Raw genomic sequence first — 16,346 nt, forward strand, 5'->3', positions numbered from 1 at the left:
ATCCTACCTTCATGCCTAAGGTGGTTTCCAAAGTGGCTTTAAATCAAACTATACACTTGCCAACCTTTTTCCCCACTCCTCAAAATAAAGGGGAAAGGATCTTACATTCCTTGGATGTACACAGACAGCTACGTTTTTACCTGAACAGAACCAAGGACATCAAAAAATCAGAACAATTGTTTGTTTCTTATGCTTCCATTTCCGAAGGTAAAGCCATTTCAAAACGGACCATTTCTAAATGGATTGCTCATGGAATCAGATTTTGTTATTCTCACCATGGAAAGCAAATCCCAGGGAGTATACGGACTCATTCCACCAGAGCTGCTGCCACTTCTGCGGCTTTCCTCAGGGGAGTTCCTACCAAGGATATTTTGGAAGCTGCAACTTGGAGTTCAGTGCATACATTTTCTAAGCACTACAATCTACCTCTCTACTCTAAGTCTAGGGCAGGCTTTGCCTCTGCAGTCTTGCAGGGCCTTTTAGCCGCCCTTCCTCTTTATGACCACCTCCCTTTCTTTCAGCTTTGGGATTCTACCCTACAGTCATGACTGCAACAGTGAAACACGATGAACATAGTACAGTTGTGTACACCTACCATAAATGTAGATGTTTGAGTGTCTTCACTGTTGCAGTCTGTTCCTCCTCCTGTCCCCTCTTATTTTTACTTTTGTGTACTTCCTTTTTTCACCATTCTTCTGAGGTGTATTTGCAAAGGTTATGGGACCTTTTTCATTTTGGGACTCCTGACATCTGGGGCAAGAAAAACTGGAGAAGATGGCGTCGGCTGTCAGCTTTGTACTCCTGGCGCTCTGACGTCAAGGAGCATGGTTGAACAGCCAACGCCAAACCCAGACTTTGGGATTCTGGCCGACCTGGGGCTGCCTGCCGGCAGGGGCGAACCCTACAGTCATGACTGCAACAGTGAAGACACTCGAACATCTACATTTATGGTAGGTGTACACAACTGTACTTTCCTGCTACCATTAGGCCCCACTCTACCAGGGCAACAGCTACATCTACAGCCTTCCTCAGGGGGGTACCAACCAAGGAGATTTTGGAAGCTGCAACTTGGAGTTCAGTACACACTTTTACCAAACACTATCACTTACCACTTTACTCTAAGACTAGGGCTGGCTTCGCCACTGCAGTTCTGCAGGGCCTTCTAGCCTCCTCTAACCCTCTATAACTCCTCCGCCCATCCATAGCTTTGGGATTAGCATAAATGACCTTTGGACAAGGAAAACCAAACTTCACCTTGATGAGGGCAGGCTGAACACTCAGGAATCTTTTTTTCCTCTGTGGTTCAAGGCTTCAGTGCATTGTCTTTCTGCAGTGACTTCCCCACTTTTCCATGGGTGTGGGCAGAGCAGACACCTACACCATGCAAGGTTGGCTGATTATCCCCTTCTTGACTACAGAAAATCCTCTCATGTAGTCATTCTCCATGGACTGTTGTGGTACCTTGGGTTGACTAGCAACTTTAGCAGTGGAAGAGCCAGTAACGGAGTGTGAAAGTGAGTGGATGACACAGGCTTGCCTATGTAAGAGGGGGAAGAGGTGCAATCTGCTGCTGTAGGGCAAGGTTAATGGAATACAGTGTATAGGCCAGAGATGTTTCACTCTGCCAGGCTTTGTCATTATAGTAACCTTCATGCAGCTTGTTTGTGGAAGGCGCACCCAAACTCTCATTTTCCACTGATGGCAAGGTATACAATTTATACTGGGTTTAATGTTTTTGATGTAGTCTTGTGGTAGCATTTTAGTTTATCTTTCTCTAAATGGTGACTGTAAAATATGTTAGTTACAACTTGATTCACAAAAGGGGTGTAAAGACCTCACCAGACAACTGAAGACAAAATGCTGCACCACAAAACGAAGCCACAAAGACCAATGTAAAAAGTTTATTTCTCTAGCGCCTCGGCCACAGCAAGCCTTCAAGGAGTAACACACCACATGTTAAAACAGTTTATATAACACCAGCTACAATTAATACATCATTACACAAATCATTAAACAATTAAAACTTAGTGTCACAGTGCATTTTAAACCACACTTTTCCAGCAACAGTCTGTATTCAGACCTTTCGGTACCAAAGTACCATATTTTAAAATAAAAATTGTTTCTTATTTTAGAAGCATATTCTTAATTTCATTTATATCCATATTATTCATAAAAATATGCTCCAAAATCGTAGCTTTAAGAGTATGAGGGTTCCCATCATGATATTCATAAAAATGTTGAGCTTAAGGGGCTTTCTGCTTTCTTTATCCTGATATCCCTCAAATGTTCCAATAATCTTATCTTAAACATTCTCTTTTTTTGGCCAATATAAAACTTATCACATCCACATTTAATGGCATAAATGACTCTCTCTGTTCTACAGTTATAAAACCCATTCGGTCTAAAACAAATATTATTTATGTATGCAAAATAATTAACTATATAAGGACAGCCACTACATTTCCCACAGAATTGAGTTCCTGTGACAGAAATTGGATAGTAAAGTTTAGACTCAAGTGTACAAAATCTTGTGTGTACTACCATATCCTTTATATTTCTACCCTTCTTATAGGAAAACACCAACTTCTTGTTGGTTAAACCACTAAGTTCACCAAAATTCTTTAATAATTCCCAAAAATGTACTATATATTGTTTAATGCTGTCACTACAAAAATTATAAGTGGACACTACAAATAAATTTTCTACATTATTATGAGTAGCAGCATTAATATTAATATAGCGCCAAGGTTTATGTGGTGATTTTATATTGTATCTAATGTTATATACTCTTTGAATATCTTGTTCAATTAATCTGGTGTCATATTGTCTATTCTCAAACATAGTCTTAGTACGCTGTATCTCTTTTATAAACACATTGTCTTCATTACATAACCTTGAAATTCTCAGAAATTCACCAAACGGTAAAGACTAAATCGTATGTTTAGGATGGCAACTAGTACCCATAAGAAATTCATTAGAAGATTCAAATTTTCTATGAATACTTGTGCTTATATGTTTTCCAACAGTTCCATGCAAATTAACATCCAAAAAAGAAACCTGTTCACCATATTGTAATCCATCAAACAATATGTCAAATCTATTAGATTGAATTTCCTGTACAAAATTTAATACCAGATGTATGCCACCTTCACATAAGAAAATCAAATCATCTATGTATCTAAAATAAAATTTAACATATTTTTTAACAAAAGAATTAGTATAAATACAATCTTGTTCAACCAAACCCATACAAATATTAGCATACATGGGTGCAAATGGATCACCCATTGCTGTACCCTGTATTTGATGGAAAACTTGATTATCAAAATAGAAATAATTATTTTCCAAACAAAATTTAACTAAATCTAAAATATAATGTGTAAACGGATAATCTCCTAACTGGCACAATAGTGCCTCTAATCCAAACACATGTTTAATGCTAGTGTAAAGACTCTTGACGTCTAATGTAATCCAATACATATTTTCTTTCCAAATGACATATTTTATTTTACTTAAAAAATCAAAAGAGTCTTGGATATACGAAGGAAGTTTCTTAGCTTCTTTTAATAATATCTTGTGTAGAATAACCCCTATATTATGCAAAAAATATTTACTAGCTGAAACTATAGGTCTACCCGGTGGATTCCTAATGTTCTTGTGAATTTTGGGTAGACAATAGAAATAGGCTGGGCCTGAATCTCCAGTCACTAACTTATTTGTAACATCAGTATCAGACCAATAGCCCAACCTTAAGCCCCTATGTATTAAAGATGCATAACTTTTTTTAGCTTGTTCAATAGCATCATCATTTGCTGTTCGATATACTTTTTCATCCCTTAGTAAATCTAAACACATTTTTAAATACTGTGTATAATGCATACTTATTATTTTATTACCCTTATCAGAGGGTTTGATTATCAAATCTCTCTGTTTAGAAAAATGTACTAAAGCCAACCATTCTTTTTTAGATAAATTATAATCAATGTGTTTCAAATTAAAATTTTTAAATAATAACTCAAATTCAAATTCAGCCATAGCTTGAAATTTTCTGTATCCTTTATGTAAAAAAGGAGGCATAAACTTACTATTGTTAGTTACTACAGAAGTGTCAATAAAGCAATATGCATTTAGGTCACTTTTACAGGATACAAAAGAGTCACATGAATCCAATTCCAATATATCTTCATCTGTGCTATAAGTATTATCATAATCACTTTTTTCAACAGCACCAGAAGAAAATAAATGCTCAAAATAATACCATAAATGTAACTTTCTGGCAAATTTGAGCAAGTCTATTTTGCATTCATATAATTGAGGTATAACTGTTGGCACAAACTTTAATCCATGATTCAACACAGTGATAATACTGTCATTAACATAACAACCAGATAAGTTAAACACATTATTAGAGCTATAACATAAATCAATACCATTTTGTCCTTTTGTTATCACGCCACTGGCGTTGTGGTCCCCCTCTATGTGGTTCCTGTTCAGAATAACTTCTTTTCTGCTGTCGGCTGTAGTCGCTTTGTTGACGAAAATTTGTCCTGAAAGTAGCGGTCATTTACCGGGGATGGTAAAGGTGAAAAGTCATTACTTTCTTCATTTTCACTATAACTCCTACCACCGACACTGGCAGGCATATCCACACTATTAGTGCTTCCAGTCCTGTCTCTCACCCAGCCCGCTCTGTTTTGAAAACGGACTTTCGAAAGTGGTCTTTGACTGGACGACCTGAAAAAGGCAGTACCTTTTTCGAAATCTCGGAGATCCCTCTGAATCTTGTACATCTTTTGCTCAAGTACTTTCTTTTCTTGTATATTTTATCTTGAATATCACATCGACAGGATTCAAATTGAGTTCTGTCTAGAGAAGACATTAAATTGGTACACACCATATTGATGTCTTTTTTAATGTTGGACAACTTGATAATGTCTCTTTCTATTAAAATGCTAATCCACTCTTTGGAGAAAAGGTGTGCCGCTTTTTCCCACCTCTGCTTAAAAGCCTTATCATCAGCATGGGTAACATCAAAGGGTTCAGATGGAAACTTAACTGCTCTCAGACCACGTAGGATGATATCCAGGTCTAAATATCGTTGTAAACTAGTATAATTATAAAAAGTAGCCATTTCTTTGTTCATAAGATTACTTAGTTTAGAAATTAGAGTTTTTACCTCCACCGGATATTCAAGGGAACGTTTACCGATATTGGCAAACGGATTATTCAATCGTTTATCTCGTGTTTCTACCAAAAAACGTTCCCGAGTTATTTTCATTCCTCGTGTTTCTGTCAGGTCGATCTCGTTCCCGTTCTGAATTAGAACTGAGGAAATCATCAATAGTACGCTGAGAGGCACCTGTATTATCCTCTCTGAAAATCCGAGGAATATTAATAGCTGGATCACTGGTCATAGAATCACCAAATATCACCAGACAACTGAAGAGATCAAATGCTGCACCACAAAACGAAGCCACAAAGACCAATGTAAAAAGTTTATTTCTCTAGCGCCTCGGCCACAGTAAGCTTTCAAAGAGTAACACACCACATGTTAAAACAGTTTATATAACACCAGCTACAATTAATATATCATTACACAAATCATTAAACAATTAAAACTTAGTGTCACAGTGCATTTTAAACAACACTTTTCCAGCAACAGTCTGTATTCAGACCTTTTGGTACCAAAGTACCATATTTTAAAATAAAAATAGTTTCTTTTTTTAGAAGCATATTCTTAATTTCATTTATATCCAAATTATTCATAAAAATATGCTCCAAAATCATAGCTTTAAGAGTATCAGGGTTCCCATCATGATATTCATAAAAATGTTGAGCTAAGGGACTTTCTGCTTTCTTTATCCTGATATCCCTCAAATGTTCCAATAATCTTATCTTAAACACTGTCTTTGTTTGGCCAATATAAAACTTGTTACATCCAAAAGGGGTGTAAAGACCTGCCTGGGAGACATGAAGAGCAGCAATGAACATGGGTCTTCATTGGTTCTTTTTGTCCTCATAAGAAATATTATATGAAGAGCTGAAAGGATTTGTTTTGGCTGGTTATTGAATCTGGCAGCTGTCAGCCGTATTAACATTCTCTTTCTGTATGATTCCGTTGTGAAGACATGGGAGGTAGCTTTAATGCCTATGTGCATTATGAGAGCTGTAAACTATAGGGAGTAGTATTGTATGTGAGTGTTGTCTGATTTTAACTTTGTATTTGTCTTCTACCATGTTAGTTTGAATGATAAAAGCTGACGCCTGGCTGTGACTTGGCATCACAGAGAATGGAGTGGAGGTGGCAGGGTGCAATGCATTTTTCTGTAAGACATGCAGGTATAGCACGTTGCATAGACAGAATGAAAGTAAAGTGGTATTTGTCAAACAGATGATTGCCAACTCTAGCCCTAAATGTTCTCTAAATGTTATACTCTCTGATGGTATTTCCAGTTAATAACAGTAAGCAACATTATTAATTTGCAGGACTGGAATCTGCTGAAGAGAAGAATGACTACGACAAAGATTCCTTCTTTGACGGTAGTGATGACTCCTGCTGTGAGAATGATGATAATGATGAAAGTGGCTGGATTCAGGCTATGTATCAGTTTCAGAAATATGGTTCAAATGTCAAATATGAAGGAAGTGATCCACTTGGTAGCGAAATTCATTTTGACGTAGCGCATGAATTGCACACATATACTGATGAGGTAACTTTTATTCTTCCATGATTACCTGAACTAGAGATTTTGTTTTTGACAATGCCCCAGATGACCTCGGGTTGACTTGCCATAGCCTGTGTGCTGATGTATCTAGTCAGGAAGGGATAGGAATGAGTGGATCTCGCCAACTTCATCCATCATGCAAGTATCTGGAGCTGCTTTTCCTTGTTTTCCATTCCATAGTTGGAAAGCTCTAGCTACCTTCAGGCTTTTGAATGAATTTAAATCTGTTCCTGCTTGGATAACTGCTGAAATTATTTTCAGCAACTTTGTTTCAATCACTCGGATGCTGTTAATGCTCCATTGGTAACTGTTGCTACTGCTAAGTTGTTGGCACTTGCTACAAAAGCTGTTTCCATTGTTTGTGCAGATCAGTCTGTTTCTCAGACATCATTGATTATTAGACATAATTGATTGGCTTGTTTCTTATTTTTCTGTAACCTGATTTTACCTGTCTATTTGCTGTTAACTTAGTCGCTGGACGCATCACTCAATTCTTTGTTTTAGAACATATTCATATTGAGTGCAAGGTTTTCTGAAATTCTGGCTTACTTCTGCATCTGTCACTTTGTGGGTCCACATTGAATTTAAAGCTCCATTTACCTTTTCTGGAGTATTACCACAGCCTTGCATTTTCTGAGACTGCACTTCATGCTGGATTGCTATTTCACTTGTGGGATCTGTTTATGCAGCTAACTCTTGCTAGGGATCTTGAGACAAGTATCATTCCTGGTTTTCAGTAATTATTAGTATTGATTGTTTCTCATATGACTGATCTGTATGCGTTTCCCATTGCTGGAGATCAGAAGTTAAGTCCTGCTGTGGTTTTGCTGTAGAAGTTATTGTCCTTTTCTTCTACTGATTTGTGTTAACATTATTTTTATTGTTTCATATAATCCTCTTGTTAACTACTTTCTTTATGTTTACTGTTATAGTTGTGACTGTTACTGTTAGATTTACTATACTGTTTAAGAAAAGGACTACTCTCATAGAACTGTAGCTTTTTATATCTCCTGTTTGCCACTACATATTTTCTGGTCATGCATGTGCTTGCATATTTTACACGGTCACTGTGGTGGCCAGAGGATGTGTGCAAGTATGGGCAGTCCTTAGTACATTCTTTTGGTGGGACATTGGCCACACTGCTCCCCATTGCTGCTTTCCATGAGTGAAACACTGTAATTCCATCCTTTTTATGGTACCCAGGGTTCATCGTTTTCATCAGAGGTAAGTAATTGGTACCCTTATTCATGTGGCTTGTTTTTGAGAACTTTAAGCTATATTAAATCAGTCTGTAGTAAATCCAGCATTATCTCTTACCTGTTGCATGATATCAGCCTTGTTTTTATCATAGAGACCTAGCTTGATAATTCTGGGCCATATTTTGAGAGTGCTGTTCTTCTAGCAGCCTCAGTGATACAATTCTCTAGACAAGCAGGATTGGGAGGTTGGGTTGCTATCCGAGGTGTCCTCAAGATTAAACTGGCACAGGTTGCCTCTAAGGTAACCAATTCCTTTGGATTTGTCATTGCTGTAGGAGCAGACTGTAGGCTTCTCTTCATCTATTGTCTTGTGTGAAGATATTCCTTCAGGAGTTCAGCAACTTCCTCACTGACTCAGTTTTGGGTCACTAGCACTTAGCTGTGCTTGGTCTCTTCATTGTCTAAGTTGATGATGAGTCAGTGGCTGTCACTAAAGTGGCACGAAAGGTTTTGGGTTTTCTCAGGCTATTACTTCTGGAACATATAATATTAGATCAAACCTGGATCTTCCTATTGGAATTGAAGGTATTGGACATAGTGGTGGAACTGGTCTCATGGTTTGACCATATTCATTTTGGCATTGACCTGTTACTATACCATTACATTGCCCCATGTCATGAACTGAGGGTGACATGTTTCATTGCAATATTTATTTTTTTCTACTATGCTTCTTCACACTGTTCAGATGATTGTACAAATTTCTCTTGCTACCTCGGTTGAGGACTGTAATAGGTTATTGTCCTTGGTGCCTGATTTACTTATCCCAATTCTAGTTTACCTTGTCTCTTTCAGGAGGCATGAACTATGGAATAGCTATGAGCTTCCCCTCCTGCTATGAGAAGGGTGCAGATTGGAATGTCACAGGTTGCATGAGGGTCTGTGAAGTGACAAATTTGACCTGTGTGTGCATTATAGGTTCATAGGTAAATACTAGGCTAACGACCCTGGAGCCAGTGCAAGCCTAGCCCAGTAGTGTTCCTAGTCATCTGGCTTACCAGACATTAGTTCCCTGTGCCCCTATCTAGCAATGCGATTGAAGTGATCCCCGGGGTGAATTTCCTATTTCCCATCCACTCATCAAGATTTCTCTTGGAGGCCCAGTGAGGTGCTCTTCTTGACTTAAATGGCGAGTTTATTCCAGAGTATTGGAAGACTATGGCTTAGGAACCTACCTCTCCTGCAGGTTCTGTTTAATGTGGTGATAAGGTTGAGGTCTTTGGAATGAGTAGCACGGAGTGATTGGGATTTTTCAGATGAAGCATGTCTAGCAAAAATGGGTCAGACATGGCTCTGTATGTCAAGCAGAGATCACCTCTAAGTAGACGATATGAGACGGAGTAAAGTTTAAGTTTTTTAAGTCTGTCTGCATAAGGCACGTGTTTGAGTCCTAAGATCCTCTTAGTGAGAAACTTCTGTGGCCTTTCCAGTGGTTGGAGGTGTCTAGTGAGGTACATGCCAAATGGGGCATTGTACTCTATAATGGGTCTGATAAGAGCTGAGTAGAAAGAGATAATGACTTCTTTTTTCCTGGATGAGAAACCTTTTGTGATGAGATGTGCTACATAGAAGGACTTCTGAACTACAGTGGCGACATGGTTGTCGAAGGAGAAATTGCTATGTACCTGTGTCCCTTGATCCCTTATAACACCTTCAGAGTTAAGTGGGTTCCCTTCGATATGGTAGTTTGTGGGCAGTGTGTTTTTCCCGAAGGGCATAATGATGCATTTTTTGGCGTTGAGCCTAAGGCCATGGTTTTGGCACCAGTTGTTGGTTTCCATTAGGCCTTTTTGTAGGCTTTCCACATCAGCTTGAGAATAAATAATAGCTCCCAGTTTGCAGTCATCCACGTATTTGGTTAACCAGAGTCCCTTGGTGTTGGCTTGAACTTCAGAGAAGTAGATACCAAACAGCAGAGGACCCCAAACCGATCCCTGTGGGACTCCATTTGTAATTGCCCGGTAGTCAGATTTGGAGTCAGCTACTTTCACTGTGTGGGTTCTGTCAGTGAGCCAGTTGGCAACCCATCTAGTGATGTAGGGGTTAATGTCCAGAATAGCGAGCCTATCAATGATTATGTGACATACCAGGCTAAGGTGTCCTGTAAGAAGGCAACTTACCTATCGAGTGATCTTACCAGTGGCTAACCCAGTAGCTGTGGCCTTTTTTAGACAGGTTGTGTTACCCAGCCTTTTTTGATACTGATAGAGCTCTGTCTGCCCAGTAGTATGAGCCTGCCTCTCAGTTCTCTTTGACAAGATTTTTGCTATCAGACCTGACTTTTGCCATCTAACCCTATGGGCTTAGCACTAGTTTTAGGCTTTGCTTGTAATGATTCTATTGGCTTAGTAGTAGTTTTAGGCTTTCCTTGTTCTGCCTCCTAGATGGTGTTTGACAGTCCCAACTATGATAAGTTCTTGACTGTGATCTCAGGGTTGCAGTCTGTGACCTGCAGGCTTGAAGCCTTCCTCATCAAGGCTGGTCCAGGCCAATTTTGATTCCATGCTATGGTGATATTTCAGGTTCTGGTTTCTGCACTGAGGTCTGTTTTTTTTTCTTTCTTCATCCTTGTTGCCCTTAACCACAAGAAACCATGGTTGGATCCCAATACATCTGACAGCTACTGCCTTATATCTTACTTTCTCTACCTGGGAGGGAAGATTATTGAGAAGATCATCTGTGAACAAACATGAGTCCTGTCTCACAGTCATTGGTCTAAAGGATCCATTTCTTACTGGGTTTCATACCCTGCTTAGTAGTGAGACTGCTGCTCTTCAAGTAGTCCATGATCTCCTGATGGATAACGACTAGTGGATATAATCAGTACTGGTCCTTCTAATTCTCTCTGCTGCATTTGATACTGTTGACTATGGCATTTTGATCAAGCATTTAAGGATCACTGTGACATTTCCTGAATGGAATTTGAATGAACCCTTCTGATCTGTTTCAGACATTATGTTCAGGTATTTACATCTTCCCATACCCTCTCAACTGTGGAATACTACAGGGGCTTGATCTTGGGTCCTCTTTCATTTACAGTATTCATTCTACAAGTTTGGGGTATCTTGTAAGGAAGGGACTTAACTTACCACTGTTATGCTGATGATCCTCAGCTTTACCTATCTTTTCACAAGACAACATGGCGAGTTTGCTTTCCATTGTTGATGACCTAGATCCCATTAATTTGTGGCTCACCCATAGTTGATTGAAGCTCAACATCTTCAAAACTGAAGCCATGGCAGTTCATACTGCCTTGAGAGACAAACTTTTACTTCCTTATTCCCCAATTATACCTGTTACAGAGGAAATAAGCCTGAGTTTCTAGAGAAGGAAAGCCACTTAGGTGTAATCTTAGTCTGATACACTGGGACCAAATGTCTGTTGTGAAATCTTACAGCTTTCACTTGTGGAATATCTCTAGGAGCAAGCACATACTGCCTTAAGATGATATCTGTGTAGTTGTCCATGCCCTGGTCTCATATTGTGTGAATTGCTGCATCCTCACTCTACCTAGGGCTCATTGACACTGGTCTTTTTTTTTTCTCCTCAAAATGTTTTTTTATTTTCAATTAAAATAACATTTACATAATATTTTTAAATATCATTTTAAACTATATACAATATTTACTTTCAATTATATAAACTGTATGTTATTAAATATAGAATTAACTGATCAGTTATCAGATATACAATATTGATTATTGCAAAGATATAACATTCTTCCAAGGATTATTTACCAATGGCCTGGGATAGATTCATAGTTCTTTGATTTTTATTTCCATGGATGCAGTTGTCTTCAGTAAAGTGTAGAATTCTTCCAAGGTCGGGGTGTATTTGAATTCCACCTTCTGGTTACGCATTTCCTAGCTATAGCAAGTATTGTCCATAACAAATAGATATTTGTCTTATTCAGGTAGGGACCTTTATTTGCATTTAGTATAATCAATGCTTTAGTTAAGGTAAAGGATTCATTAAACAAAGCTTGTAAAAAATGATTGATTCCATTCCAATATGATTTAATTTTATTACATTCATAAAAATATGAATCCAGTCTGCTTTATTTGACTTTTCACACCTCCAGCAAAAACCATTTTGTAGTAGTACTGATCTTTTTAATTCCATCTGGTGTTAAAAATGCTCTGTGTAAGTATTTGCAGTTAAATATTTTCCAGTACTGTGTGTTAGAGGTGTAATTAACTGAAAGTAAGATGTTAGTTTTAATTTCTTCTGTTAACTGCAATGACTGACCTTTTGTTAAGAACTGCCAGTATGATGGTTTGGAAATTGTTTTATATGTTATTAACTCTTTATATAGATTTGAAATGGAATTTTTCTTTTCACAACTATTATATATAAATTCATACAGAAAACTTATTAGATTTGGAATATCTTTAAATGAGGAATTATTAATTAATCTGCATAAATCTTGAGTGTACATTGGAATGCTTTGTAAGGTTAACCAGTCCTGTGTTGCAATATTGTAAGCAGTTTTTATCATATGTATATCTAAAACATTTATTTACACATTGAAACCAGCATAAGAATCCATTTTGTTCCCAGGAGTTTATTGTTTCCGTATATATTGTGTGAGGAAAGTTCTTAGTGATGGTAAATGGGGTTAAAAGGTCAAACCAAAGTTTTAGATCTATGTTTGCATTAATAAGTTTCCTAAAGGAATTGATGTAATGATTAATCAGTGTTGTTTTAGAAGGTTTCGTTTTATTATATTGTATACTTATGCATAGTATGTACCAGGGTTTGTTTGATTTGTCTACTTTTAAAAAAAAATTTTAACGGAGTAAATTCATTTGTTAATATAGCCGTTGTTAATTCTTTCCAGTTGGCAAATTAATTTGGGTTTATCCAGACTATTGTAGTTTTAAGCACAGATGCTTTTATATATATTTCTATTTCTGGGAAGTTGAATCCTCCTTGTTTCCAGCGTCTAATGTGATGAGTTAGACCTACTCTATTCTTTTTGGGATACCATAAAATTTTATTAAACATGAGTTTATTTCTTTAAGAATGCATCTTTCAGGAATTAACTGTATTGCTAATACTACATATAGTATTTTTGGCAATAAGACCATTTTTATTAATTGCAGTCTGTCTTCAAAAGTTAATATAATTTTGTTCCACTTTTCTATATATATTTTTTATTGTTTCAATAATCTTTTTATAATTTATTAATATTGTTTTGTTTATATTTTTGCATAACACTATTCCTAAATAATTTAGCGTAAGTTCTTGTTTTCCTATGATGGATTTATCTGTAACCTGTAGTTCTTTTTTCTTATTAAAAAATAGAAATTTTGATTTTGCTCTATTAAAGTGTAGACCTGAAATCTTATAAAATTTCTCCATTAGTTCTTCTAGCTCTCCTAATGACTCTCTGGTGTTTGATAGGGTTAATAAAATATCATCAGCAAAAAGCATTATTTTAGATATGTACTGGTCATAGACTTCTATTCAATTTATTCCTGGATTATTGCATATTATTTCTGAAAGTATTTCTATAGCCAAAGCAAATAAAATAGGAGAAAGGGGGCATCCTTGTTTAGTACCTTTTGTTATATGGATAAATTCTGAGGTGAAAGGACCTAATTTAATGTAGGCTATTATTAATATATATGTTTTTTAGTAATAAGATGAAGGGAGGAGGAAATTCAAATAATGCTAAAGTTTTAAATAGATATTCCCAGTTGAGGGAATCAAAGGCTTTTTCTGTGTCTAATCTGATTACAAGTGTTTCACTATCTTCTTTATTCACATAATCTATAAGAGTAAGTATACTTTTAATATTATCATGTTTGTGCCTGTTATATAAAAATCAGTATTATCATGTGTGCCTGTTATATAAAAATCCAGTTTGATCATTATTAATTGTCTTTGAAAGTGGGATTTTCATTCTGTTAGATAGGATTGACATGAATATTTTGTAATCATTATTCAGTAATGATATAGGTATGTATGAGGTGCAAAGGTCTGATGGTTTATTATCTTTTAGAATTGGTGTTATGAGAGAATATTTCCATGAGGGTGGTATTTTTGCTTCTGACTGGACTTCTAGCAAAGTTTTATGAAAAAGGGAGATTACTGTTAAAGGAAAGAGTTTGTACAATTCCGTAAGTATACCATATATCCCTGGAGCTTTGTTAGGTTTACTTTCTTATCATGTCAACAATTTCTTTGTAGGATATATGTTTTTGTAGGTCTAGTTTTAAGTTTTCTGGAATTTTTTTATATTGATAAGGTTTGTATCTAAGTTTATTTGGTTGGTATCTAAATCTTTTTTGAAGTGTTCCATATAATGGAACCAAAATGCTTCAAGGATGTCTCTTATATCTGATACCCTTTTCCCTTTCTTTTCATGCTATATACTACTAATGTTATTTGCTTTAGATTGTATTTTAATTCTTGTAGATAAGTTATGTAGATATCTGGGGGAGGTGGCTAATGAGTTTATTTTTAATTTTTCCAAGGCTAGACAAGTTTTGTGTGCTAGAATTTCATTATATTTTTATTTAATTCCTCTAGTTTTTTTTTGACTTCTGGACAATTCTGATTTTTTTTTTAGATTTTGCTGTCAAGAGTCTGGTTTGCAAGTCTAATGATTCAGATTCCCACTCTCTAACTTTGTTTTTGTACCAGCTAAGGGTCTTACCAATTGAATACACTTTTAATGAGTCTCAAACCATGAGTCTACTAATTTCTGTTGTATTATTGATTTCAAGAAATAATTGTAGTTCTGACAACATCCAGGGTCTGAATTCTTTAATTTTCGTGATATATGATGGAATTCTAGTTGAGAGGATTAGAGATTTAAACTCTATTTGGAGCTTCATTATCAGTGTCATGATCTGAGAAGGGGCATGGAACTATTGAGAAGTTGAGGATTTTTGTTTGTAAATCTTGAACTACGAATAATTTGCCTATTCTGGTTTGTGTTCCAAATCTATGGTCTTTATGGGAAAATAATAAGGATTTATTATCTTTTACTTTAAAAGTGTCTATTAAATGAAATGAATCAATCCATCCTTTTAAGGATTTTGAAATTGTTGCATTGCGAAAAGACTTCTTGGTGGTTTCAGAAGCTTCTAAGGTACAATTAAAGTCTCCTCCCAGTATACGATTTCCTTTATAATTGTTGGAAATAAAATCTAGATGTTTTTTAACCGTTCCTGCTCCAATTCCTGGGAACCACTATAGATTAGCTAAGGTCCATATTCTGTTATTAAATTTAATTATAACAAATGCTAGTAGACCTTCTTTGTCTTCATATTTATAAATAACTTTTGTCGTGATTATGTTTTTCTTCCAGAGAATTGATACTCCTTTTGTCTTTGTTCTATAGGAGGATTGAGCTAAGACTTAGGGTTCCAAATAAAGCTATCATTAGTCTTAAAATGCATTTCCTGGAGAAATACTACTTGTGCCTTATTTAGATTTAAATATTTTAGTAAGTTTTGTCTTTTATTTAGGCCATTAGTATTTAATGATGATGTTGTTGTTGTTCTTAGAATGTTAAATCCATTTCAAGTTATTGTTGGAAGAAATATTTTGCTTCTTTTTTTTATTTTGATTATAGTAGTTATACCATTTTCTCTGATAACATTGAATGTTATTTTTATGTGTGTAAACTTGGGAGTGTAATTTAATGTTCTTTCTTCTTTAAATACAAGTAGGGTAAAATTCTGGTCAGGCTTTAAAAAAGTACTTCTATAAAACATTAATTCTAAAGTATCAAATACAAGTAAATATGAATTTCTTACTAAACATGGAATGAAAGTCATTCCTAATCCAATAGATAAAGATAGATCTGTTGGATTATCACTCATACCTTTAACAAACAATATCAACTGAGCTCCATATGTTAAATTATTATATGGAAAATTTTCTTAAAAGAGATGTGAAATTCTATATTATTCTATTATTATTCTATAGTATTTTTAAGCCGCGGTGGTGCAGCAGTAACGTTGTTGCCTCACAGCAAGAGGTTCGCCTGTTTGATTCTTGGCTGGAGTGCCTTCTGTGTGGAGTCTGCATGTCCTCCCCGTGGTCAAGTGGTGTTCGAAAGACATGCGTGAATGGGTGTGCCTTCGTTGAAGATTGGGCGTTGGGCTGGCAACTCTGCACCATAAAAAAATCTACTGCCAATCATTAGCGGACCGCAATTCCGCTGTGGCAACCCCTAACCGGGAAAAGCCGAAAAGACAAACAAAAAACATTCTATAGTATTTTATATATCAGGATGGAATGTTAGTAGTGTAAACAATTATTATGTTGACTTAGAAAATATCCAATATTTAGTTACCCTTAAGAGATCCCAAACATGTCAGATATGTCATTTTGGATAAATTAAATG

General features: G+C 36.1%; 1 protein-coding gene across 1 annotated transcript in view; it reads left to right on the top strand.

The window, feature by feature from the left end:
• The window catches only part of LOC122795968, a 540,544-nt gene that overhangs the window by 471,887 nt on the left and 52,311 nt on the right, over window positions 1-16,346 (top strand). The window contains exon 4 of the mRNA XM_044064450.1: window positions 6,487-6,710. Coding sequence (XP_043920385.1) covers window positions 6,487-6,710 — 224 coding nt within the window. The remainder of the gene's footprint in view (window positions 1-6,486; window positions 6,711-16,346) is intronic.

Source organism: Protopterus annectens, chromosome 2.part2, assembly GCF_019279795.1.
Source record: "Protopterus annectens isolate FY-2018-M chromosome 2.part2, PAN1.0, whole genome shotgun sequence".
NCBI lineage: Eukaryota > Metazoa > Chordata > Ceratodontiformes > Protopteridae > Protopterus > Protopterus annectens.